The 27,531-nt window shown below is 43.8% G+C and overlaps 1 protein-coding gene across 4 annotated transcripts in view; it reads left to right on the top strand.

Annotated features, from left to right (window-relative positions):
• The window catches only part of CAMSAP2 (calmodulin regulated spectrin associated protein family member 2), a 150,307-nt gene extending 130,599 nt beyond the window's left edge, over positions 1-19,708 (top strand). For 2 of the 4 annotated variants that reach the window (XM_038744539.1, XM_038744537.1), the window contains 5 exons: positions 3,515-3,735; positions 6,416-6,488; positions 7,226-7,341; positions 13,743-13,861; positions 16,612-19,708. In XM_038744539.1, coding sequence (XP_038600467.1) covers positions 3,515-3,735; positions 6,416-6,488; positions 7,226-7,341; positions 13,743-13,861; positions 16,612-16,902 — 820 coding nt within the window. In that variant the 3' untranslated portion in view covers positions 16,903-19,708. Of the gene's footprint in view, positions 1-3,514; positions 3,736-6,388; positions 6,489-7,225; positions 7,342-13,742; positions 13,862-16,611 lie in introns of all 4 variants that reach the window. The other 2 variants (XM_038744538.1, XM_038744536.1) reach the window with 1 other exon arrangement.
• Positions 19,709-27,531: the final 7,823 nt, after the last annotated feature.

The following is a 27,531-nucleotide window of genomic DNA, read 5'->3' as shown; positions in this document are numbered from 1 at the left end:
TTCTCGTAGAGATGGTAGTTAAAGCCATAAGAGTGAACGAGGTAGGGGAGCAGTGTAGATGGAGATTAGAAGGACCCAGAACCGAACCTTGAAGGACCCCCACAGTTGGGGGGCGGGAGGCAGCGAGGGTGCTTGTTAAAGAAGCTGAGAAGAAATGGCCAGAGAGATAGGAGGAGAAGGAGAAGAGGGCGGTGTTAGTGAAGCCGAGGCTAATTAATGCTTCCAAGAGAAGGGTCTAGGGCAGCCGAGAGAGAAAAGAGAATTAGGATGGGGTAGAAACCATTGCAATGGACAAGGAGTCGTCATTAGTGGCCTTGAGGCAGTTTCCATGGTGGGTCCAAACAACTCACTCGAGGGATTTGGAAAGAAAGATATCAGGGAGGTGGGGTAATAACTGGATGATGCAGTGGGATCATGGAAGGGTTTTTGAGGATAGAGGATATGTGGGTATGTGGGCAATGGGGAAGGAGCCATTGGAACGTGAGAGTTTGAAGATGGCGGTCAGGGAAAGAAGACGCTAGGGGACTAGTGTTTTATTAAGGTGTGAAGGGATGGGGTCAGAGGCACGGTGGTAGGAGACAGGAGATCGCTTCTTGAGATACTGCCGGGAAGGATGAGAGAATCGAAGAGGGGGCAGGAGGATGGTGGGGTTGGAGAGGTGCAATTTTTCCCAAGAAATAGGTGGAAACATTAGCGGTAAGAGATCAGGGAGGCTTATGAACAGGAGGCTTAAGGAGGAAGTTAAAGGTCTGACACAGCTGGTGCAGGGAGTAGGCATTAGAGTCAGTAAGGGTGGGGAATCAGTGGTATTGAGTGCTTACTGTGTGCAGAACACTGAACTGAGCACTTGAGAGAGTGAAATACAACAGAGTTAGTAGACACATTCCCTCCCACAAGGAGCTTATTGTTCAGATTATGAGACAGACATTAATATAAATAAATTACAGATATGTACATAAGTGCTGAGGGACTGAGTGGGAGGTGAATATCACATGCTTAAAGGGTACGGACCCAAGTTCGAAGGCAATGTAGAAGTGAGAGGGAGTAGGGGAAAAAAGGAATGAATTGAGGAAGGCCTCTTGGAGGAAATGTGAATGTCAGTAAGGCGTTGAAGGTGGTGAGAGTGATAGGCTGCCATATATGAAAGGGAAAGGAGTTCCAGCCCGGATGGAGGTTGTGGACAATGGAGCAGCCCTGAGATAGACAGAATCGAGGTACAATGAGTAAAATGGTGTTGGAAGAACAAGGAAGTCATTGAGGTATGGTAGGAGGGGGCGAATTGATTTAGTGTTTTAAAGCCAATGGTAAGGAGTTTCTGTTCGATGCAGAGGTGGATGTGCATGCACTGAAGATTCTTGAAGAGTGGGGTGATGAGGGCTGAGCTTTAAAAAAAAAAAAAGATCTGGGCAGCGGAGTGAAGAATGGACTGATTGACTGGAGAGGAGAGAGAAAGGAGGCAGGGTGATCGACAACGAGGCTGATGCAGGAGTCAAGACGAGATATTATAATTGCTTGGATCTGCATAGTCACAATTTGGGTTAGAGAAAGAGCTCGTTTTAGCAGTCTTATGAAGGTAGAACCAGAAAGATTTGATGTGTGAGAGTATTACAGTCCTGCAGTATTACAGGACAGGGAGCATTTCTGCTGACTCTTATTGTATTGTACTCCCCTAAATACTTAGTACAGTGCTCTGCTCACAGTAAAAACTCAATAAATAGAAGTGAATGAGTGACGTTGCAGGGTGGAGGAGAGGTTAGGAGTTGAAGAGTTTGAGATGGATGAGGCCAGCCTAGTCTCAGGATCGTGTGTCCCTGAAGCTCGAGAGGAGGTAGACCGTAGAGGTGACCCAAGGCTGCCTATTGGGGGTACAAGACTGATGGAGGGTCAAGGGAGTGAGGGAACTGAGTTCAGTAGAGAAGCAGAGCTGAGGGTGCAGAATTGTGTGTTAAGAGCAGATAGGTTGGGTATTGAGATCAAATGGGGCATAATGACTTTGGAAAATTGGAGGGGATTGAGAGCTCAGAAGTCTCTGCAGAGGAACAAGACAGTTTTTTGTTGATGTTGTAGGGTTTTGGGGTGTTTTGGGGGGTGTTTTGTTTGTAATGGCATTTGTTAAGTTTTTACTATGTGCATGCACTGTTCTAAGCACCAGGGTAGATACAAGGCAATCAGTTGGACACAGTCCATGTCCCACATGGGGCTCACAGCCTTAATCCCCATTTTACGAGGTGAGGTAACTGTGGCACAGAGAAGTGAAGTGACTTGCCCAGGGTCGCACAGCAGAGAAGTGGCCGAGCTGGGATTAGAACCCAAGTCCTTCTGACTCCCATTCAATCGTGAGCGCTTACTGTGTGTAGAGCACTGTACTAAGCACTTGGGAAGTACAAGTTGACAACATATAGAGACGGTCCCTACCCAACAGTGGGCTCACAGTCTAGAAGAAAAAAAAAAACGGTGCCCAACGTGGGGCGCCCAGGCCCGTGCTCCATCCACTAGGCCACACTGCTTCTCCATTTTATGGGGAGAGGATGTGTGGGAGAGAAGGCCGGTGAGATTTGGACAGAAAGGAATTTTAGGGGTGGTGAGGTTAGTGATTCAGTTCAATTCAGTCATATTTATTGAGCGCTTACTGTGTGCAGAGCACTGTACTAAGCACTGGGGAGAGTAGAGTGTAACCACAGACACATTCCCTGCCCACAACAAGCCTGCAGTTTAGAGATTGCCCTTTGGCTAGAGATGAGAAATCGGGCATATAGTCAAGGTGGTGAGGGAGGGAGGTGCAGTCGTAGCGGTATGTCAGTGGAGTTTAGGAATGAGTGGAAGTGGGTAATGGAAAGGTCCTTGGCCACAGTAAGCGCTTAATAAATACGATTGAATATTGAATAGTAATAAAATGATGGTATGTGTTAAGCGCTTACTATGTGCCAAGCACTGTTGTAAGCGAGTCCCCGAGGATCCGTGCAGGGGTGGAAAAAGAAGGAATGTGAGAAAGGGATTCAGAGAGTTAGAGGTGGGGCTACAGGGGCGGTAGATGACCATAGTTACTAATTGAAATTTATTTTAGTATCTGCTTCCCCAGATAGATTGTAAACTCCTTGAGAATATGGATCAGGTCTCTTAGTCGATTGGACTCTCCCAAGTACTGAGTAACAGAGTACTCAGTTGCACACATTAGGGGGGCAATAAATACTATTAATTGAACCACTGCAGTTCATTTCAAGCTCTTCAGTACCTAATTTACTTTTCTGGACAATAAAATTTTCCCTGATTGTTTTTTGGAGTTTAGACGGCGTAGTGTTTTCAAAGGAATTGGAATTATTCATCAAATGATGACTTGTGTTTTTTTAAGATGGGTCTCTTTCAGTCATTCTTTGAAAATGGACACTTATGTGAAAATGGACACCTTGTTATCCAGTGATTGCGTTTGTCTTATTTCAGAGCAGTGTACTGTTCATTAATTCTTGTTTCTCCCCACGATCTACAAAATTAAAAATTAACCTTGATGATTTCTCAGGCGTAAGACGGAAGAGGAACGTCAGAAAAAAGAAGATGAGAAAGCACGTAGGGAATTCATTCGACAAGAATACATGAGACGAAAACAGCTGAAACTCATGGAAGACATGGATACGGTGATAAAGCCCCGTCCTCATGGAGCCAAACAAAAAAAGCAGCGTCCAAAATCCATTCACAGAGATCATATTGAGTCACCTAAAACCCCAATCAAGGGGCCCCCAGGTAACACCTCGTGAAGTGAAGAGTCTGTTCATGCAAGAACACCAGCTTGGTTTGCGGTACTAACCCACCAGTGCATTGAATATACTCTATATTCTGCTCATTGGGTGTCCTGTTTTGGAATCCGCATGCTTCTTAATTGGAAAATACAAAATCAGAAACCAAAGATACCTAAAGTTAGGTATGTTATGCATGCATGCATATAGGCAAGAGCCAAACTGTGTAAGTTAAACCCAACCAAGGTTTAACTTCAACTCACTAACCCTTTCTTGCACTTACGGATTTAGGAGTGTCGAACCAGATTACAGCTCCAGGAGGGATCCGGGATAGGGGAAAGTCTGATCGGGAATGCCCCCCCCCGGCTCAGCTTTCATTCTCCATAGGCCTCCACGGAACACGTGCCTCCCTGCCTAAGCTGCCAGAGTCAGTAGTGGGGGTAAGGGTGATGTGGACTGCCGGCTGAATGTCAGGATGATTACAGTGCCCTGGGCCGGCTTTCCAAACTGCGAGAAGCGTTGAAACACAATTAAATAATGAAAGATTAAAATTCCTTAAGGCCAGCTGTGCACCCGTCTAAAAATAGTGCAGTCTAAGCAAAACATATTTTCTTCGCTTTTCAATAAAGATGTCATTTAAGGGGAACTCAAAAGCCTCGGCAGTTAAGTACGTACAGCCTCCCTTAGCACTTGTGTTTCTATCATCTTACGTGCTCCATTTCTTTGTTCATTTTTCATGCTTTTCCGGCTCCCATTGCTCGACTCTTCCATTAGACTATAAACCCCTCATTCATTCAATCAATCAATCGTATTTATTGAGCGCTTACTGTGTGCAGAGCACTGTACTCAGCGCTTGGGAAGTGCAAGTTGCATTCATCCAGTCGCTCTCCGGGGCAGGACACTGTTGTTTACTTGTTTTCTACTTTTCCAAGTGGACCAGGCTCTGCCCCGCTCTAGACTGTGAGCTTGTGGGGTGCAGGGATTGATTGTCCCTGTTTATTGTTGTATTGTTCTTTCCCAAGCGCTTAGTACGGTGCTCTGCACACAGTAAGCACTTAATAAATATGATGGAATGAATGAATGAGCGTTGCTTGAATGAGTCCCTGGAGAAGGCAAACCAAGCGTGCCTTGGGTCTTTGTCTCCTCCAGTTGCCCTCCTGCCATGTACCCTGGTCATACGGTCCCTTGGAGCAAATAACGTGCAGACCGGGTGCTCTGGGATGAGGTAGTTTGGGCCACTTGCTCCTTCCTAACCATCCTGTCACTTGCCTCTGAGTCTTTTACCTTTTCCATCGGGAGTCAGCAAAGGTTCACATACTTAACATTGCCTCGCTCATTTGATCTTTCTACAGCAGCCCCGCTTGGTGTCTTCAATAGATGGTTCTGAGTGAAGAATTTCTCTTGTCTTTGCCGAGTGCTACTTCTGGGGTTTTTTTAAAATTGCTATTTTGCCATGATAGTACTATGAAAACTTGTCTGATTCTATTTGTCGTAAGTCTGGGGGAAATGTCCAACAAGATTTCAGAGTATTGACACTTCAAAGAAAGCTGTAGATTCGCCATATCTGATTCACTGGTCAGTAGATTTTGTTTTCCTTTTAAAAAGCCCGTAGAGAATTAATTTTGAGTAGATTCCCTAAATAATGGTTCTAAAGTCGTAATTCAACTCATTTCTACTTGTAAATCTAAGGATTTTTAATCGATTCTATCTTGTCCTTGCTCTAGAAATCCTTCCCATGGAGCCAAAGCGCAGAAACACTGCACTAAGTGCTTGGGAGAGTACAATACAACAAGAGTTAGTAGACATGATTCACCGTTCATGGTAGCGCTCTGGAATCATCTTAGTGATGATCCCGGTAGACCACAGACACTCTGTGGACATCATCATCATCATCGATCGTATTTATTGAGCGCTTACTATATGCAGAGCACTGTACTAAGCGCTTGGGAAGTACAAATTGGCAACATATAGAGACAGTCCCCACCCAACAGTGGGCTCACAGTCTAAAAGGGGAAAGTGGACAGGAATCACGTCTACTAACTCTTGTTGTATTGTACTCTCCCAAGCACTTAGTGCAGTGTTTCTGCACTATAAGCTCTCAATAAGTACCCATCATTGATTGATGACGATGATGATTGTGACACTATGGGCCTAAGCAGTGTGCTAAGCACTGGGGAAGATACGAGTTGATCAGATCAGATCAGCACTCCCAATCCAAGAGGAAGGGAAAGCCGGTGTCCTTGCTCCTTTTAACTAATGAGTACAGCAGAAACAGAGAGCTTAAGGAACTTGTGCAGTGTCGTACCACAGGTCAGTTGCAGAATTAAGACCAGAGTCCGCTTTGGATTCCCAGTTCCCTCCTCTTTCCTCCAGGCACCATTACCTCATTAATAGAATTTGGATTTCCATATTCATACCTGGATCCCTCATTTAGTTCGTATAAGTTACAACTATATGCATGCAAGCATGGCCGTGTTAATACCAGCGCTTAGAACAGTGCTTTGCACATAGTAAGCGCTTAACAAATACCATCATCATTATTACGTCGGCAGCAAGATCACGAAACCCAGGTCAAAGCCCAGGTTTCATGCTGGTGTTATCTAATGAACAGACTCTTTAATACTTGCATTCTTTTAAACTGCAACTTTGTTTTTGTCCAGGGTCACGAATTTATCGTGTTTTTTCAGTCTCTAGCCTTTCCTTGGCATCACTGAACACAGGGGATAATGAAAGTGTACACTCCGGCAAGAGGACGCCAAGGTAAAGCAACACCTGTTAAAATTGCCACTGAGAAATAACTCGATGCCTGTAAAAATGACTCAACGAAACCTTCTTAAATTTGCACATTTTAATGTCGAAGACTCCTGCCCCGACATATCAGGGCCATTGACCTGCCTGTTAGTGTATTTCCGGTGGTTTCATTACAAACTGGGTAGAGATTGTACTAACTCCACATGGACGGCATTTAGCTTCTGGGTGACTAAGGATAAATTCTTAGGAAAAGCCAACAGCCTAATTGTCATCCATAACTCTGCCCTTAAAAGTCAGGCGAGCCCCCAAAACTGAACCCAATTTTAAATTTTACTGATTTTTAAAATATTTTGCACTCAGTCTCTTAAAAAGAACAGTCAACTGCAAAGAAAGCGTTCTGCATTGAATATCCAGGTTGTGTTCTGTTCAACTTGCCTAAGAAAATTGTCTTAGGTAAAACAACTGCAAAACTTCGAGCATTTTCTAGGGAAATCTTTCTTTAATCTAACATTTAATATAAAGTCTGTTTTTCCCTTTAAATTTTCTTTTAACTACAACACCCACATCAAAAGAATCAACCTGGCTCATAAAATGAGTCTTTTGACCTTTAAGATCCTTGAATCGGCTCTCAGCTCGTTCCTTCTCGACTGATCATTTCTGAAATCGGTTTCAAGTGGGTAAGACTTTGGTTGAAATCAGCCATTCGCTCTCGTGTGTGAAATGGGAATATTATTTTTGATATTTAGGTCAGAGTCTGTAGAAGGATTCTTATCTCCAAGTCGCTGCGGTAGTCGAAACGGTGAAAAAGACTGGGAAAATGCATCTACGACGTCGTCAGTGGCTTCTGGTACCGAGTACACAGGTCAGCGACAGCAAATCTTGGAAAAGTCATTGGGTGTGTAAGACTCCTATGAAAAGAGGCAGGGGGAACGGGGAAGAAAATGGTCCCCGTGCTTCCTCTCTTTTTCCTGTTTTCATCCTCTGCATTGGATGGAAATGGGTTAAAATTAATGCAGAGCCCAGTTAAGCAACCAGTTACTCAGTTTTGGGTGAGTCAACCCTATTTAAGAGAGAAAATGACTCATTGCTCCAGGGCATGTCAGCCTCCCTGAAACAGTGAGAGACTCCTTTTCTAAACTTCCACCCTTCCAAAAGTAGATGGTTTGGGAGGAGGGGGCTCCTTTTTCATCTCCACAAGGATTCGGGTGGCAAAGTTGGTTTAAAGGGCCAGATCTTCCTTCCAACTCTGCAGTGAGGAGAACATTTCCCAGCCCCTTTTCCCATGGTCTGTAGAAAAACAGACTCAAATGCGAGCCCGAGAAATGTCATCCAACTCAAGCCCTGCCTTCCGGAGGCTATTTTGGACATTCTGTTTTCCTGGAGTGGGATTGTCTAATTAGGTTCCTTACTGATTTGGGAGAGGGTGGTCTCTAGGACTCAATTTTATGTTTAGCAGACTCTTCCTCCCGATTTAACAGGGTAAAATCGGCAATTTAAGGGAGGTGATCAGAAGCTTGGGTCGTATTTTAGATTTCATTTAGATGGACTGTCGGCCTTAATTAAATACATGAAGTTTCCCAACCCGTAATCCATCAATAGTATTTATTGAGCGCTTACTGTGTGCAGAGGACTGTACTAAGCGCTTGGGATGTACAAGTTGGCAACATATAGAGATCATCATCATCATCAATCGTATTTATTGAGCGCTTACTATGTGCAGAGCACTGTACTAAGCACTTGGGAAGTACAAATTGGCAACATATAGAGACAGTCCCTACCCAACAGTGGGCTCACAAAGCTTACACCAGCCCAGGCGTACTTATGAGATCCCGAAAGTCTAGAGAAGCCTGAAGGAGTGGCCTGAGGTTTTGTGGAGGGGTAGTAAAGAGGAGAGTACTACTGTCTTGTCAGTCTCACTGCTAACCCTTTGACCGCATCCTCCCTCTGGCTTGGAACTCCCTCCATCCCTCCCCATTCATATCAGTCAGATCACCACTCTCCCCACTTCAGAGCCATCCTAAAATCATCAGTCAGTCACCCAATCAGTGATATTTATTGAGCTCTTCTTGTGTGCTTATACTGTACTAAGCACTTGAGAGGGTACAGAGAAAGTACAGAGAAGCAGCGTGACTCAGTGGAAAGAGCCCGGGCTTGGGAGTGAGAGGTCATGGGTTCTAATGCCGGCTCTGCCACATGTCTGCTGTGACTTGAGCAAGTCACTTCACTTCTCTGAGCCTCAGTTACCTCATCTGTAAAATGGGGATGAAGACTGTGAGCCCCACGTGGGACAACCTGATCATCTTGTGTCCCCCCCACCCCGGCGCTTAGAACTGTGCTTTGCACATAGTAAGCACTGAACAAATGCCATCATCATCATTAGTAGTAGTAGTCCTTTTAGACTGTGAGCCCACTGTTGGGTAGGGACTGTCTCTATATGTTGCCAACTTGTACTTCCCAAGCGCTTAGTACAGTGCTCTGCACACAGTAAGCGCTCAATAAATATGATTGATTGATAGTAGTAGTACTAGTAGTATTACAGTTCAACAGAGTCTATAGATGTGTTCCCTATCCAAAAAGAGCATACAGTCTAGACGTGTACATAAGTGTTTTGGGGCTGAGGATGGGGTGACTCTCAGGTGCTTAAAGGGTACAAATCCAAGTGTCTAAGGCCACGCAGAAGGGAGAGGCAGTTTGGGAAATGTGGGCTTAATTGGAGAAGGCATCTCGGAGGAAATGCGAGTTTAATAAGGCTTTTGAAGGTGGTGGTAAGAGGTAGTCTGTCATATATGAAGGGGAGGGAGTTCTGGGCCAGAGGGAAGATGATCACAAAGAGTTGGCGGCAAGACAGGTGAGATCAAGGTACACTGAGTAGGTTGGCATTGGAGGAGCAAAGTGTGCAGCCTGGGTTGTAGTGGAAAATCAGTGAGGTAAGGTAGGATGGCCAAGGTGATTGAGTGCCTTAAAGACGACGGTAGGGAGTTTCTGTTTGCAGCATGGCCTAGTGGATAGACCATGGGCCTGGGACTCAGAAGGACCTGGGTTCTAATCCCAACTCTTCCGCTTGTCTGCTGTGTGACCTTGGGCAAATCACTTCTCTGAGGTGCCTCAGTTACCTCACCTGTAAAATGGGGATTAAGACTGTCAGCCCCAGTTGGGCTCCCTTCCGCGCCGCGACTGGGGAAACCGAGTCAGCAGAGCCAGGGAGGGAGCTGCACAGCATCAGCATCCCCAGTGGTGTTTATTGAGCGCCCATTATTACTCTATTTATTTATTTATTCCCAGACTGAGCCCCTTCCTTCCTCTCCCCCTCGTCCCCCTCTCCATCTCCCCCATCTTACCTCCTTCCCTTCCCCACAACACCTGTATATACGTATATATGTTTGTACATATTTATTACTCTATTTATTTTACTTGTACATATCTATTCTATTTATTTTATTTTGTTAGTATGTTTGGTTTTGTTCTCTGTCTCCCCCTTTTAGACTGTGAGTTGGGTAGGGACTGTCTCTAGATGTTGCCAATTTGTACTTCCCAAGTGCTTAGTACAGTGCTCTGCACAGAGTAAGCTCTCAATAAATATGATTGATTGATTGATTGATTGATTACTCGTACATATCTATTCTATTTATTTTATTTTGTTAGTATGTTTGGTTTTGTTCTCTGTCTCCCCCCTTTTAGACTGTGAGCCCACTGTTGGGTAGGGACTGTCTCTAGATGTTGCCAATTTGTACTTCCCAAGCGCTTAGTACAGTGCTCTGCACAGAGTAAGCGCTCAATAAATGCGATTGATTGATTGATTGATTGATTGATTGACCGGGATTGGGTCCAACCCGATTGGCTTGTAACCACCCCAGTGCTTAGTACAGTGCCCGGAACCTAGTAAGCGTTTAACAAATACCATAATTATATGCGTTATTACTGTTATGTGGAGGTTGATGGGCAACCATTGGAGGTTATTGGGATGAGGGGGAGATGTGAACTGAACTTTTTTAGAAGAATGATCCGGGCAGCAGAGTGAAGAAGAACCTGAGTGGGGAAAGACGCAGCAGGAAAGTCAGCAAGGAGGCTGGTGTTTTCAAAGTAGGATAGGATAACTTGCCAACTTGTACTTTCCAAGCGCTTAGTACAGTGCTCTGCACACAGTAAGCGCTCGATGAATACGATTGAATGAGTGAATGAATAAGGGCTTGAACAGCATAGTAGCAGTTTGGGATGGATATGAAAGGAGAGGAGGCCTTATCTAAGAGGCCTTATCCAAAAGACTTTCCCTATAAGCACTTCCTCAGTCCCCCAGCACGTATGTGCAAGTCCATAATTGATTTTAATCTATACCGTGTCAGTGTCTGTCTTTCCCCTCTAAACTATAAACTCCTTGTGGGCAGGGATCATGTCTACCAACTCCGTTGTATCATACTCTCCGAAGCACTTTGCATTCATTCATTCATTCATTCAATCGTATTTATTGAGCGCTTATTGTGTGCAGAGCACTGTACTAAGCACTTGGGAAGTACAAGTTGGCAACATAGAGAGACGGTCTCTACCCAGCAATGGGCTCACAGTCTAGAAGCACTCAGCACAGTGCTCTTGCGCTACAGTAAGGACTCAATAGATATCATTTATTAATTGATCATTTGACAGGAGAGAGAGCAGTGAAGGAAGCATCGGACTCAGCTCGTTATGGGCAGGGAACAGGTCTGCTAACTCCACTTTATTTTATTCTCTTAGTTCAGTTCAGTGCTCTGCACATAGTACTTGATGCATTGCTCCGCACATAGTCAGTGCTCTATAAATGCCATTGATTGATTGAAGAGGATTGAAGGCAGAGTATGGAAAGAGTAAATTTGGCCCAGAGCAAGGGGAAGGTAAAATGGAGAGGAACTGATGATTAAAGAAACCAGAGCAAGCCAAGTCCTTCACTTCCCTGGGCATTTCCAAAGCTGCTTCTGGGCAGAGCAGTTTTGAGGGTGTTTATAGGGTTGGACAAACTAAGTAGTCAGTTCTGTGTCCTGTGCCATCAGAGCTAGGATTGAACCCTCTCAGACCATTCCCCCACTTCCGCGCTTGAGTCTCTAGACTGTAAGCTCGTTACAGACAGGGAACGTGTCTGCTAATTCCCTTGTACTCTTCCAAGTGCTCAGTACAGTGCTCTGCGCATCGTCAGTGCTCAGTAAATTCCGTCGTTTGATCGAAGGATTGAATCATTCCAGAAAGAGGGGGAGAGAGAGAGAGAGCAGAGTGCTTCTGGGATTTTCCCCCTCCCCACTTTGAGTGGCATCAGTAGCAAGGGGAGAAATATCCCTCCGCACTCGAACTAGGGCCCTCCCTCTGCCCATCCGCCAAGCTAGCTCCCTTCCTCCCTTCAAGGCCCTACTGAGAGCTCACTCCTCCAGGAGGCCTTCCCAGACTGAGCCCCTTCCTTCCTCTCCCCCTTGTCCCCCTCTCCATCCCCCCATCTTACCTCCTTCCCTTCACCACGGCACCTGTATATATGTATGTATGCTTGTACATATTTATTACTCTATTTATTTTACTTGTACATATCTATTCTATTTATTTTATTTTGTTAGTATGTTTGGTTTTGTTCTCTGTCTCCCCCTTTTAGACTGTGAGCCCACTGTTGGGTAGGGACTGTCTCTATATGTTGCCAACTTGTACTTCCCAAGCGCTTAGTGCAGTGCTCTGCACACAGTAAGCGCTCAATAAATACGATTGATGATGATGAACTAGGGGCAGCCCACGATTCGAGACTTGAAGCGGCCGGCAAAATCAGCTTCCACTGCTTTCTTCTGCTTCAGAACAACCTCAGGATTTCCCAGTGGGAAGAGACCACTGGGAAGAGAAGCAGCGTGGCTCAATGGAAAGAGCACGGGCTTGGCAGTCAGAGGTCATGGTTCAAATCCCTGCTCCGTCAATTGTCAGCTGTGTGACTCTGGGCAAGTCACTTAACTTCTCTGGGCCTCAGTTCCCTCATCTGTAAAATGGGGATTAAGACTGTGAGCCCCCCGTGAGGCAACCTGATCACCTTGTATCCCCCCCCAGCGCCCCAGGTCCCGCCACTTGTCTGCTTGGTGACCTAGGGCAAATCACTTCACTTCTCTGGGCCTCAGTTACCTCATTTATAAAATGGAGAGGAAGATTGTGAGCCCCATGTGGGACATGGACCGTGCCCAACCTGATTAGCTTCTAGCTACCCCAGCAAGTGCTTAACAGATTCCATTGGAGAAGCAGCGTGGCTCAATGGAAAGAGCACGGACTTTGGAGTCAGAGTTCATGGGTTCAAATCCTGGCTCCGCCAATTGTCAGCTGTGTGACTTTGGGCAAGTCGCTTCACTTCTCTGGGCCTCAGTTCCCTCATCTGTAAAATGAGGATTAAGACTGTAAGCCCCCCAAGGGACAACCTGATCACCTTGTAACCTCCCCAGCGCTTAGAACAGTGCTTTGCACATAGTAAGCGCTTAATAAATGACTCCGGAGTAAGTGACTCCGATCCAACTCCTGATGATTGGCTTCGAAGCAGTTGCTCTCTCCCGTTTCCCTGTCTGCTCTTTTACTTGCTGCTTCACGGCCCCCGCTTTTCACTCCTTTGCTCTTGACTTATCCGCCGAACCTCAATTTTCCCAACTCCGAGCCGTCCTAAAATCCCACCAGCCATCCGTAGTCTTATTGTTCAGCCAGTCACGGACTGAAAATGTGTCATATTACAGAAAACGGTCCCCGGAAAAGCTCAGCCCATTACTTCAGTCCAACTGTGTCAGCTACACTGTTGTAGAGGGCACCTAACTTACCTGTATATATGTATATATGATTGTACATATTTATTACTCTATTTTACTTGTCCATATCTGTTCTATTTATTTTATTTTGTTAATATGTTTGGTTTTGTTCTCTGTCTCCCCCTTCTAGACTGTGAGCCCACTGTTGGGAAGGGACCGTCTCTATATATTGCCAACTTGTACTTCCCAAGTGCTTAGTACAGTGCTCTGCACTCAGTAAGCGCTCAATAAAAACGATTGATTGATTGATAAATGCCAGTATTATTATTATTATTATTATTAAAAAAGAGAGAGAGACTGACCCAAACTCAGCCACTTCACTGCTAATCCAGGCTGAGTTGAATTCACTGACAGTGAGCGTCACCACACTAAAAAGGCTTCGAGCCATGTAAATGTCAGTTGTGATTTTACTCTCCCTGTGACTTGGGGATGCCACCTCCTGCAGATTCCTGAAGGGAGCTGAGACTCATTTTTTGTTTTCTTATTACAGGCCCAAAGCTCTACAAAGAGCCCAGTGCAAAATCCAACAAGCATATCATACAGAATGCTTTGGCTCATTGCTGCTTGGCTGGGAAAGTAAATGAAGGTCAGAAGAAAAAAATATTAGAGGTAAGTTTGTGTGCCAGTGACAATGAAAAGTGGTCAAATGATTATAAAGCAGTAACAAAAACTAGCAAGTTAATATTCTGCCGTGGAGTGCTCTCTGTATGTTGCCAACTTGTACTTCCCAAGCGCTTAGTACAGTGCTCTGCACACAGTAAGCGCTCAATAAATACGATTGATCGATTGATTTAATTCATAGCATCCTCTTGTGCCACTGTTAGTAGACCAGCTCCTATAACATTGGCTACTATTCTAGAAAATGATTACCTCCAAAATGCTCCTGGGCTTCTGTTAAAAGTGCACATTTGCATTGCTAAACATCGAGGCCAAGTTCACTTGAAATGGATCCAGGAAAACTAAAGGTTTGGCAGGAGCAAGTAAATTGCAGGTTATCTAACAATTTTCCCCACATCAAATCTTAAAATGCGAGCAAAGGACCCCACCAAAGTGAAGCCATAGTTGGCTGCAGGAGGAAAGGATGTTTAACTAAGAAGGGAACGGATGTTCTGACCCCAAACTCCAAGCAGGCTCAGTGTGGCCTAGTGGATAGAGCACGGGCCTGGGCTTAAATTCATTCATTCAGTCGTATTTATTGAGCGCTCACTGTGTGCAGAGCACTGGACTGAGCGCATGGGAAGTACAAGTTGGCAACTAATACCATCATTATTATTATTACCCAACAGTGGGCTCACAGAAGGTCATCATCATCATCATCAATTGTATTTATTGAGCGCTTACTGTGTGCAGAGCACTGTACTAAGCACTTGGGAAGTACAAGTTGGTAACATATAGAGACAGTCCCTACCCAGCAGTGGGCTCACAGTCTAAAAGAGGGAGACAGAAGGTCATGGGTTCTAATCTTGGCTCCGCCACGTGTCTGCTGTGTCACCTCGGGCAAGTCACTTCAGGTCTCTGGGCCTCATTTACCTCATCTGTAAAATGGGGATTGAGACTTTGAGCCCCACGTGGGACAGGGACTGTGTTCCACCCCAATTTGCTTGTAATCCCCCCCCCCCCCCAACCCCAGTGCTCAGTACAGTGCTTGGCACATAGTGAGCACTTAACAAATACCATTATTATTACTATTATTGTTATTGGTACATAGTAAGCCCTTAACAAATACAATTATTATTACTATTATTGTTATTTCCCGTGAAAGGGGCTGGCCTTGGAGTGACCGTTATTGGAGGGTAGCCTCCTTGCCCACCCCTTCCCTATCTTCTGGGAACACTCCTCAGTGCTCCCTCTCCCTCGCGCCCTGCCACAGATAGTCCCTGTGACCATTGTCACTCTCTCCTCCCTCTTGGACAAAGCAGACAGGACTCTTTTTATCCAGATAACGCATACAGAAATTTTATCCAATTCCGCTTGAGTATCTGTAGTGGACAGAGAGGTTTTTTTTTTTCAGGAACTGAAATCTTATTTTTCTGACGTAGTTCCACCGTCGAATCGTCCTAAACCGATGCTCCGTCTCACCGGTGAAAGTCATTATTTCAGGGTTCAAAAGGTTGTCATCTAGGTGCTGGAGTGGTAGGGATCATAGATGTGCTTTCACACGTGGAGATTTGTATGAGCTACTGAGAGTACAGACCTGTAATAGGCCGACTAAACTGAGAGCACCGAATATTCACTAGGAAATCAATCAATCAATCAATCAATCGTATTTATTGAGCGCTTATTGTGTGCAGAGGACTGTACTAAGCGCTTGGGAAGTACAAGTTGGCAACATATAGAGACGGTCAAGCAGCGTGGTCTAGTGGATGGTTCATTGGCTTGGAAGTCAAAATGACTTGGATTAGGGACTGTCTCTGTGTGTTGCCAACTTGTGCTTCCCAAGCGCTTAGTCCAGTGCTCTGCACACAGTAAGCGCTCAATAAATACGATTGAATGAATGAATGAATGAACGGATTCTAATCCTGGCTCTGCCACTTATCTGCTCAGGGACCTTGGGCAAGCCACTTAACTTCTCGGTGCCGCAGTTCCCTCATCTGTAAAACGGGGATTAATCCCATGAGCCCCACGTGGGACAGGTACCGTGATCAACCCAATTTATTTGTACCCGCCCCAGCGCTTAGTACAATGCCTGGCACAAAGTAAGCGCTTAACAAATACTGCAATTATTATTATTAGTCGCTGCTAAGAATTTGCCAACTTGTACTTCCCAAACGCTTAGTCCAGTGCTCTGCACACAGTAAGCGCTCAATAAATACAATTGAATGAATGAATGGATTTTAATCCTGGCTCTGCCACTTATCTGCTCAGGGACCTTGGGCAAGCCACTTAACTTCTCGGTGCCACAGTTCCCTCATCTGTAAAATGGGGATTAATCCCGTGAGCCCCACATGGGACAGGTACCGTGATCAACCCGATTTATTTGTACCCGCCCCAGCGCTTAGTACAATGCCTGGCACAAAGTAAGCGCTTAACAAATACCACAATTATTATTATTAGTCGTTGCTAAGAATTTGCCAACTTGTACTTCCCAAGCGCTTAGTACAGTGCTCTGCACACAGTAAGCGCTCAATGAATACGATTGAATGAATGAATGAATGAATTACACCAGCTGTGCAAATAATCAAGTGTATTTATTGAGCACTGAACTGTGCACAGCACTGTACTAAGCACTTGGGAAAGTACAGTATAAGAGTTGGGAGAAATGTTCTCTGCCCACAGTGAGCTTACAGCCCGTATAAGTTGTCAGCATTCTCATGCAGTCCATGTCTCCTTTTTTTTTTTTTTCCTCTTTTACTCTAAAGGAAATGGAAAAATCTGATGCCAACAACTTCTTAATCCTGTTCCGGGATTCAGGTTGCCAGTTCAGGTCTTTGTATACCTACTGCCCGGAAATGGAAGAAATCAATAAGCTGACTGGGATAGGCCCCAAATCTATCTCTAAGAAGATGATAGAAGGACTTTATAAATACAACTCGGACAGGAAGCAGTTCAGCCACATTCCCGCCAAGACCATGTCTGCCAGCGTCGACGCCATCACCATCCACAGTCACCTGTGGCAGGCCAAGAGACCGGTAACGCCGAAAAAACTTTGACCGACGAAGGCACGGTAGTGGGGGAAAAAAAACATTTACTTCGGAACATTGTGGCGATTTGCACTTCGTCTTTCCCGCCTGTAGGAAAAGAAAAAAAAAAAAGTTTCTAGCTCCAAACTAGACTTTTCTGAAAACTGGACGGAAAACTCTGTCGTCCTTATGCACAACTGGAATGTAAATCGTAGTATTTTGGAGTTGAGAAGATCGTTCCGTGGGTGATCGGGTTAGGCTGATCGTTGATGTTGGGATTCCCGGGTGGAGATTTGTCGGTGCTAACAGAGGATACAGGGTACATCTGCTCTATATTAGATTTGATACACTGAAGCACTGAATGTTCATTCCTCTGTAGTAGTTCGGCAGAACAATGGAAAATACGGTCGCAATCATGGGTTCTGTGCTTTTGTTACAGTTTTCGCCTTATGTCGTCGTGCGTGTGTGTTTGTCTTCAATGGTGGTGTTTTGCAAAGATTTCTCTCCGCCAACAGACCTTCAGTCTTACCCTCTAAACCCCGTTGAATTTAATGATGGTTAATGTGGAGACTGAAACGGTGAATCACACCTCGAGAGAGGATTTAGACACCTCTCTTTCGGAGGGGTTGAAGGAACACTAAACTAACTTATTTTTCGTTCTGTCCAGGCCCTCGTTTTAATGATGTCTGATTTATTGAAAAAGCAATTCCACTGAGTATTTAGAATTCTGTATAAATGAATTATGCACACAAGTATTAACTGCCAAGAGTTCTTTTGTTGAGCTGCTAGGAGAGAGGTTTGCTTGCCATCACACAAGTGTAATAACCGTTGGGGTATTAGAATCAGTTTTCTCTCACTTCTGCCCAACTTAGAATGAGTTTGCTTTCCTTTTAAGATCAGGTTGTTTGGTATATTTTAGCAGAAACGAATGCCGTTCGGAAAAGAGTGTTTCACCCTGAAGACTCAAAGACATCGACAGATCGTTGCGTTACATTTCCAGCCAGAGTGATATTACGTTCCTAACTTCTCGGCATTGTCCCCGAGGGATGCGTTTTTCATCCTGAGTACTTTCCGATGGTTTCGCACGTACTTTTAGTCATCTTTTAAAATCCTTTTTCAGGTAGCAGAACTGTTTTAGTTGACGTGGACAGGAGAAACTTCCGCCGTGTGACCTCTGGGTTTCTTTAGCAGTGCGTTAAAGAGAGTTAGTTGGGTGGGGTAAGAGGAAACTCATTCTCAGGAAAAGGCTTGAATGATCAGAGATCCCGTTATGTTTCAGTGTTCACGGCACCGGTAAAAGTGACAAGACAGTATTGTACCAGAAGTGAAATATGTAGTTTGTTCTCTTTTGCGAGGAGTAGAAATTAAAGTCTGAACATTTCTCTCAAATGAACTGCTTAGAGAGACGAATAACGCCTCATATGATGTACTTATTTACTTATTAAGGAAATGAATAGGAATGAGATGTCCCCAAACCGTACTCTTTTGGAATTATTATAAGGCCTTAGGCATCAGTGCGTCCGGATCGTTATCAAGGTTTTCTCCAAAATGCTGTCAATATTTTACTGTAATTTATGTTCTTATATTTATGTATATTTGTTAAAACTGTAAAAAAAAAAAAATTCACAGATTTTTTTCCAATACCTGTGCAAGATGTATGTGTGGCTCAAAACTATTTGTGACCTACTGTTTGCATGTAAGAGACCAGGATATGTAACTCTTATATTTTAAGCGTCGACATATTGTGTATATAATATATTAAAATATTAAAGATGGGGGGGTGGAACATTCTACTAGTTGGACAGAAGCTCCCGTGACAATTAGTATATGGTTATTATTGAATAATCCTGTATTGAATAAAGGCTAGACGAGAACCACAGTAAATAAAACTACTAGTCCGAAATGTGGTGAATAATTAGTAGCCTATAAAGAAGTCTTAATATATTGAGAATCAAGAAGTGTTTTTAATTATTACATTTTCTTTTTAAAAATTGATGTTTACTCACCCCCAGATACTTCCCCTGCACAAAATTTCAGAATGTTACCAAACAGTGATGAAAAATCAGCTACCGGACACGTCGGAGGCATCTTTTCCAGTCACATCATATTGTAAAAATGACTGCCTGAATTCTGGAGTTTGTATTTGACTAAAAGTTCGGCAATCGATGTTAAAGTACCATATGTGCAATGTCTAACGGTAGAATCTGAATATTGCAGCTAAACGTTTTATTGTTTTCGGTTAAAAGAAAATGACTGAATAGGAAGATGCATTTCCTTTTTGAGCCTGCAGATTTTGTAATTATGGTGTGTCTGTAGTTGAGAATCAGGTAAAAAAAAATAAACAACAACAAAAAAAAAAGGAAAAAAAAGTGCTTTTCACGGAGGCCAGACTTTCATTGGTGGCCATATCAAATTCTCTGGTGCTTTCACCGTCAGGGCTAGTGTTGTTATTATGATTGCAACTGTTACTGTCTGGATTCAGTTTGCCAAAACTGTTTTAATTTCAGTGAAGAAATGTTCACATTCTTAAGGTCATCGCAGCTATGGAAGACGTTTTGATTCCTCCTTGTTTTTGTTATTTTCATCTTAGTAGGACTGTTACCGTTTTTATCGTTTGGCCCGCGGCCAAATTCAGTTATTTAATCCCAGGCACTCTTTGGCAATGTGCGGTGTATGGTATAAGCTTACCTGTCCACTTTGAAGCATTGCTTTCCTTTTTTTCCAGATGCTGTGCTGTAAAATATTGTCATGTTGCTATTTCCTGGTACAGTGTAGTCCCTCCTCCCCAACCGCCCCACCTTTTCATTTAAATAAAAGCATGGCACTAAGATGGTTATTCTCTGCGTCTAGTAAAGTGTTTTTTTCCGGGGTTTTTGTGTGTGTGAAGCAAGCTCAAATCAAACCACGTTGCTGTTTTTCTGTATCCTAGTAGGTGTTTTCCGGTTGAATTTTAACTGTTAAGGATGTAAATTCGCCACAAGAATCTCTTTTCCTCTATAATGTATTGCTAGAATGAGCTGATTTGGCTCTGCCTTGAATCCGACTTGAAATATTCGTCTATCAGACTTTTTTTTGAAGCAGCATATCAATTTTTCATCTGCTCTTCTTGGGGGACTACATTGTTCCAGAATTAATGATTGGGTTTGACAAGGTAAAACTTTCTCCTGGGGGAAACCATCCGTCTTTTCTTATGCCTTCGTTTTGAAATTGAGTAGTTGAACCTGGCCCAGGTTTCCTCTGAGAACCCGTTTGTGGATATAGCTGTCTCTTATTTATTAATTACCCTGTGCCATTGAACCGGAAGACCAACTTGAGTTGGGCAGCTCATTTCACTTCTCTGTGCCTCAGTTACCTCATCTGAAAAATGGGGATTAAGACTGTGAGCCCCTCCTGGAACATGGACTGTATCCAACCCAATTAGCGTAAGTGCAATGCCGGTATCTACCCCAGTGCTTAGTACAGTGCCTGGCACATAGTAAGTGCTTAACCAATGCCATAAAAAATGCCCAAAACTTAGCAGGGGGCTGAAGTGAACCACCTTGAAGGAAAATAAATATTGCCCCGGGAGGCAGGAGAAGAAATGCTCCCTTCATTTCTACTCTCCCCATTTCCCCCAGCCTCCATTCCCTGCTGAGGGGAAGAAAGACACTTGTACACACACAAATCAGAGGACTCACTGGAGGGGAGGTGGTTTCTGTTTGAAGTTGAGGAACATGGTTATGAAGGAGATAAAAATTGAAACCAAAAGCATGATTTGGGGCTCTAAATAATATAATAATGGCATTTATTAAGCGCTTACTGAGTGCAAAGTATATATGTATATACCTGTATATATATATATATATATGTATATATAATAAATATATATATAATATAATAATTATATTATATTATATAATCATTGTATTATATATTAAATATATGATATATATTTGTACGTATAATAAATGTGCAAACATATACATATATACAGGTATATACATATACATGTATATATGTGTATATATATAATACACATATATAAGTATATACCTGTATATATGTGTATATATATAATACACATATATACATACATATGTATATACCTGTATATATGTATGTATGTTTGTACATATTTATTACTCTATTTATCTTGTACGTATCTATTCTATTTATTTTATTTTGTTAGGATGTTTGGGTTTGTTCTCTGTCTCCCCCTTCTAGACTGTGAGCCCGCTGTTGGGTAGGGACCGTCTCTTTGTGTTGCCGACTTGTACTTCCCAAGCGCTTAGTCCAGTGCTCTGCACACAGTAAGCGCTCAATAAATACGATTGATTGATTGATTGCAAAGCACTGTTCTAAGCGCTGGGGGATACAAGGTAATCAGGTTGTCCCACGGGGGGCTCACAGGCTTCATCCCCATTTTACAGATGAGGGAACTGAGGCCCGGAGAAGTGACTTGGCCAAGGTAACACAGCTGACAGTTGGCGGGGCCGGGGTTTGAACCCAATAAATAACCACGGTCCATCCACGTGTAGAATAGTGTGTGCAGATCTCGTCACTGGACCTCAAGAAGGACAGAAGAGAACTGGAGAAGGTTATAGAGGGAGGCAACCGAGATTATCGGAGGAACGGAGAAGCTTCTGAATGAATAATAATGTTTGTATTTGTTAAGCGCTTACTATGTGCAAAGCACTGTTCTAAGCGCTGGGGTAGATACAAGGTAATCAGGTTGTCCCACGTAGGGCTTACAGTCTTCATCCCCATTTTACAGACGAGGGAACTGAGGCCCAGAGAAGTGAAGTGACTTGCCCAAAGTCCCACAGCTGACAAGTGGCGGAGCCGGGATTTGAACCCACGACCTCTGACTCCAAAGCCCGGGCTCTTTTCCACTGAGCCACGCTGCTTCTCTGTGAAGATGCGAGGACTTAAAATTTAAGTCTTAAAAGGTACAAGCGGCGAGGGATCATGAGAGATGGCTACAAAATCAGGAACAATTTGGCTTGCACAGATATGGAACTGGTGAACGTGCACCCTTTGAAACTTAAGGATGCGAGGCTCCAAACCGATCAATCAATCAATCGTATTTATTGAGCGCTTACTGTGTGCAGAGCACTGTACTAAGCGCTTGGGAAGTACAAGTGTGCAACATAGAGAGACAGTCCCTACCCAAACCAGTCATAACCCGGGTGGAACAGACTTTGTGTCTGCCTTCGGTCGTTCCAAATGCATGGATATGACTTCGTCAGTGATGCCATATTGAAATAAAACAGGCAGCCCCATGGTGTGCTACAAATATCCCAGCAAAGATACTCAGTCTTTGCCATATTTATTGTATTTATTGAGCGCTTACTGTGTGCAGAGCACTGGACTAAGCGCTTGGGAAGTCCAAGTTGGCAACATATAGAGACGGTCCCTACCCAACAGTGGGCTCACAGTCTAGAAGGTTTCTTGCTCCATCAAACACACTCCTGAAAGGCTGGATTTATTCATTCAATCAATCAATCAATCAATCATATTGAGCGCTTACTGTGTGCAGAGCACTGTACTAAGCGCTTGGGAAGTACAAGTTGGCAACATATAGATACAGTCCCTACCCAACAGTGGGCTCACAGTCTAAAAGGTCACATTCCTAGTCCTATAAATAATAATGATAATGGTATTTGTTAAACGCTTGCTATGTGCCAAGCTATGTGCTACTATGGGTTAAGCGCTGGGGTAGCTACAAGGTAATCAGGTTGTCCCACGTGGGGCTCACAGTCTTCATCTCTATTTTATAGAGGAGGTAACTGAGGCCCAGAGAAGTTAAGTGACTTGCCCAAAGTCACACAGCAGACATGTGGCGGAGTCGGGATTCGAACCCATGACCTCTGACTCCAAAGCCCCGGTTCTTTCCACTGAGCCACGCTGCTTCTCTGAGCCATACTGCCCGGATAATAATAATAATAATAGCATTTATTAAGTGCTTACTATGTGCAAAGCACTGTTCTAAGTGCTGGGGAGGTTACAAGGTGATCAGGTTGTCCCACAGGGGGCTCACAGTTTTCATCCCCATTTGACAGATGAGGTAACAGAGGCCCAGAGAAGTGAAGTGACTTGCCTAAAGTCACACAGCTGACAAGTGGCGGAGCCGGGATTTGAACCCATGTCCTCTGACTCCAAAGCCCGGGCTCTTTCCACTGAGCCACGCTGCTTCTCTATGTCGACCCCAGTACTTATCCTATCCCACCTTGATCTCTCCATCAGCCTCCTCACTGAGCTCTCTGCTTCCTGGCTCTCTCCACTTCAGGCCATACTTCACTCGGTGGCCCAGATCATTTTTCTAAGAAAAAATAATAATAAAAATGTTCAGGCCATGTGTTCTAATCTTGCGGTGTGACCTTGGGCAATTCACTTCATTTCTCTGTGCCTCAGTTCGTCAATATGTTTTGTTTTGTTCTCTGTCTCCCCCTTCTAGCCTGTGAGCCCGCTGTTGGGTAGGAACCGTCTCTAGATGTTGCCAACCTGGACTTCCCAAGCGCTTAGTACAGTGCTGTGCACACAGTAAGCGCTCAATAAATACCATTGATTGATTGATTGATTCTGTTACGTGGGGATAAGATTGTGGGCCCCATGTGGGAAAAGGACTAAGTGCTTAGTACATGTTCTGCACACAGTAAGCGCTCAATAAGTATGATTCATTCATTCATTCACTCATATTTATTGAGTGCTTACTGTGTGCAGAGAACTGTACTAAGCGCTTGGGAAGTACAAGTTGGCAACATCTAGAGACGGTCCCTACCCAACAGTGGGCTCATGGATGAATGTGTCCAATCTGATTACCTTGTATCTACCCCAGCACTTAGAAAGGTGCTTGGCACATAGTAAATGCTTAAACACCATAATTTTTTATTATTATCTACCCCAGTGCTTAGAACAGTGTTTGCCACATAGTGAGTGCTTAATAATAATGATGGCATTTGTTAAGCGCTTACTATGTGCCAAGCACTGTTCTAACCACTGGGGAGATTGCAGGGTGATCAGGGTGTCCCAAGTGGGGTTCACAATCTTCATCCCCATTTTTCAGATGAGGGAACTGAGGCCCAGAGAAGTGAAGTGACTTGCCCAAAGTCACCCAGCAGACACGTGGTGGAGTGGGATTAGAACCCATGACCTCTGGCTCCCAAGCCGGGGCTCTTTCCACTGAGCCAAGCTGCTTCTCTAATGTTGGCCTAACAAATGCCAACATTATTATTATTCATTCATTCATTCAATCGTATTTATTGAGCGCTTACTGTGTGCAGAGCACTGGACTAAGCGCTTGGGAAGTACAAGTTGGCAACATATGGAGACGGTCCCTACCCAACAGTGGGCTTATGGATGAATGTGTCCAACCTGATTACCTTGTATCTACCCCAGCACTTAGAAAGGTGCTTGGCACATAGTAAATACTAAAACACCATAATTATTGATTATATTATCTACCCCGGTGCTTAGAACAGTGCCTAGCAACATAGTAAATGCTTAAACACCATAATTATTGATTATTATCTACCCCGGCGCTTAGAACAGTGCCTAGCATGTAGTAAACTCAACAAATACCATCAGTATTCATTCAATCCCCTCTCCATCCCCCCCATCTTACCTCCTTCCCTTCCCCACAGCACCTGTATATATGTATATATGTTTGTACACATTTATTACTCTATTTATTTTACTTGTACATATCTATTCTATTTATTTTATTTTGTTAGTATGTTTGGTTTTGTTCCCTGTCTCCCCCTTTTAGACTGTGAGCCCACTGTTGGGTAGGGACCGTCTCTATATGTTGCCAACTTGGACTTCCCAAGCGCTTAGTCCAGCGCTCTGCACACAGTAAGCGCTCAATAAATACGATTGATGATGATGATGATTCAATCGTATTGATTGAGCACTTACTGTGTGCAGAGCGCTGTACTAAGCGCTTGGGAAGTCCAAGTTGGCAACATACAGAGACGGTCCCTACCCAACAACGGGCTCATTCATCACTATTATCTACCCCAACGCTTGGCACAGACAAATACCACAATTATGGGTTATTGTCATCTACGTTGCATAGCACGTAACAAACAAGCAGTGTGGATCAATGGAAAGAGCCCGGGCTTGGGAGTCAGAGGTCGTGGGTTCTAATCCCAGCTCCGCCACTCATCAGCTGTGTGGCTTTGGGCATGTCACTTCACTTCTCTGGGCCTCAGTGACCTCATCTGTCAAACGGGGATGAAGACTGTGAGCCCCCCATGGGACAACCTGATCACCTTGTAACCTCCCTACTGCTTCCAACTTGTACTTCCCAAGCGCTTAGTACAGTGCTCTGCACACAGTAAGCGCTCAACAAATACGATTGGTTGATTGATTGATTAAAACAGTGCTTGGCACATAGTAAGCACTTAACAAATGCCATTCTTCTTCTTATTCTTCTTATTATTCTCTGGGCCTCAGTTACCTTACCTGTAAAATGAGGATGAAGATTGTGAGCCCCCCGTGGGACAACCTGATCACCCTGTAACCTCCCCAGCGCTTAGAACAGTGTTTCACACTTAGTAAGTGCTTAACAAATACCATCACCATTATAGTTATTACCGTTGAATGATTGAATGAATGGACGAACAAATACCATCATTATCATTATTATTATTACCGTTAAAAAACATAACCCACAGTGCGTTTGCCTCGGCCGAGCCAGAGAAGGAGCGTGGCTCAGTGACAAGAGCCCGGGCTTTGGAGTCAGAGGTCATGGGTTCTAATCTCAGCTCTGCCAATTGTCAGCTGTGTGACTTTGGGCAAATCCCTTCACTTCTCTGGGCCTCAGTTACCTCATCTGTAAAATGGGGATGAAGACTGTGAGCCCCCGTGGGACAACCTGATCACCTTGTAGCCTCCCCAGCGCTTAGAACTGTGCTTTGCACATTGTAAGCCCTTAACAAATGCTATTATTATTATTATTATTCATTATTCTCTGGGCCTCAGTTCCCTCATCTGTAAAATGAGAATGAAGATTGTGAGCCCCACGTGGGACAATCTGATCACCTTGTATCCCCCCAGTGCATAGAACAGTACTTCGCACATAGGAAGCGCTTAATAAATGCTATTATTATTATTCTCTGGGACTCAGTTCCCTCATCTGTAAAAAGGGGATTAAGAATGTGAGCCCCCCGTGGGACAACCTGTTCACCTTGTAACCTCCCCAGGGCTTAGAACTGTGCTTTGCACATAGTAAGTGCTTAATAAATGCCATTATTATTATTATTATTACTATTATTATTCTCTGGGCCTCAGTTCCCTTATCTGTAAAATGGGGATGAAGACCGTGAGCCCCACGTGGGACAACCTGATCACCTTGTAACCTTCCCGGGGCTTAGAACTGTGCTTTGCACACAGTAAGTGCTTAATAAATGCCATTATTATTATTATCATTATTATTATTATTCTCTGGGCCTCAGTTCCCTCATCTGTTTATTATTATTATTGTTATTATTATTATTATTATTATTATTCTCTGGGCCTCAGTTCCCTCATCTGTAAAATGAGGATGAAGACTGTGAGCCCCCCGTGGGACAACCTGATCACCTTGTAACCTTCCCAGGGCTTAGAACTGTGCTTTGCACATAGTAAGCGCTTAATAAATGCTATTATTATTATTATTATTCTCTGGGCCTCAGTTCCCTCATCTGTAAAATGAGGATGAAGACTGTGAGCCCCACGTGAGACAACCTGATCACCTTGTATCCCCCCCCCCACCGCTTAGAACAGTGCTTTGCACATAGTAAGCGCTTAATAAATGCTATCATTATTATTATTCTCTGGGCCTCAGCTCCCTCATCTGTAAAATGAGGATGAAGACTGTGAGCCCCCCGTGGGACAACCTGATCACCTTGTAACCTCCCCAGGGCTTAGAACTGTGCTTTGCACATAGTAAGTGCTTAATAAATGCCATTATTATTATTATTATTATTCTCTGGGCCTCAGTTCCCTCATCTGTATATTATTATTATTATTATTATTATTATTATTGTTATTATTATTATTATAATTCTCTGGGCCTCAGTTCCCTCATCTGTATATTATTATTATTATTATTATTGTTATTATTATTGTTATTCTCTGGGCCTCAGTTCCCTCATCTGTAGAATGAGGATGAAGATTGTGAGCCCCCCGTGGGACAACCTGATCACCTTGTAACCTCCCCAGCGCCTAGAACAGTGCTTTGCACATAGTAAGCGCTTAATAAATGCCATTATTATTAGTATTATTATCATTATTATTATTCTCTGGGCCTCAGTTCCCTCATCTGTAGATTATTATTATTATCATTATTATCATTATTATTATCCTTATTATTATTATTATTATTCTCTGGTCCTCAGTTCCCTCATCTGGAAAATGAGGATGAAGATTGTGAGCCCCACGTTGGACAACCTGATCACATTGTATCCCCCCAGTGCTTAGAACAGTGCTTCGCACATAGTAAGCGCTTAATAAATGCTATTATTATTATTATTATTATTATTATTATTATTATTATTATTATTATTATTATTATTATTATTATTATTCTCCGGGCCTCAGTTCCCTCATCTGTAAAATGAGGATGAAGACTGTGAGCCCCCCCACCGTGGGACAACCTGATCACCTTGTAACCTTCCCAGGGCTTAGAACAGTGCT

The sequence above is a fragment of the Tachyglossus aculeatus genome, chromosome 4 (assembly GCF_015852505.1).
Source record: "Tachyglossus aculeatus isolate mTacAcu1 chromosome 4, mTacAcu1.pri, whole genome shotgun sequence".
Taxonomy (NCBI): Eukaryota; Metazoa; Chordata; class Mammalia; order Monotremata; family Tachyglossidae; genus Tachyglossus; species Tachyglossus aculeatus.
This window is presented reverse-complemented; position numbering and strand designations above follow the sequence as displayed.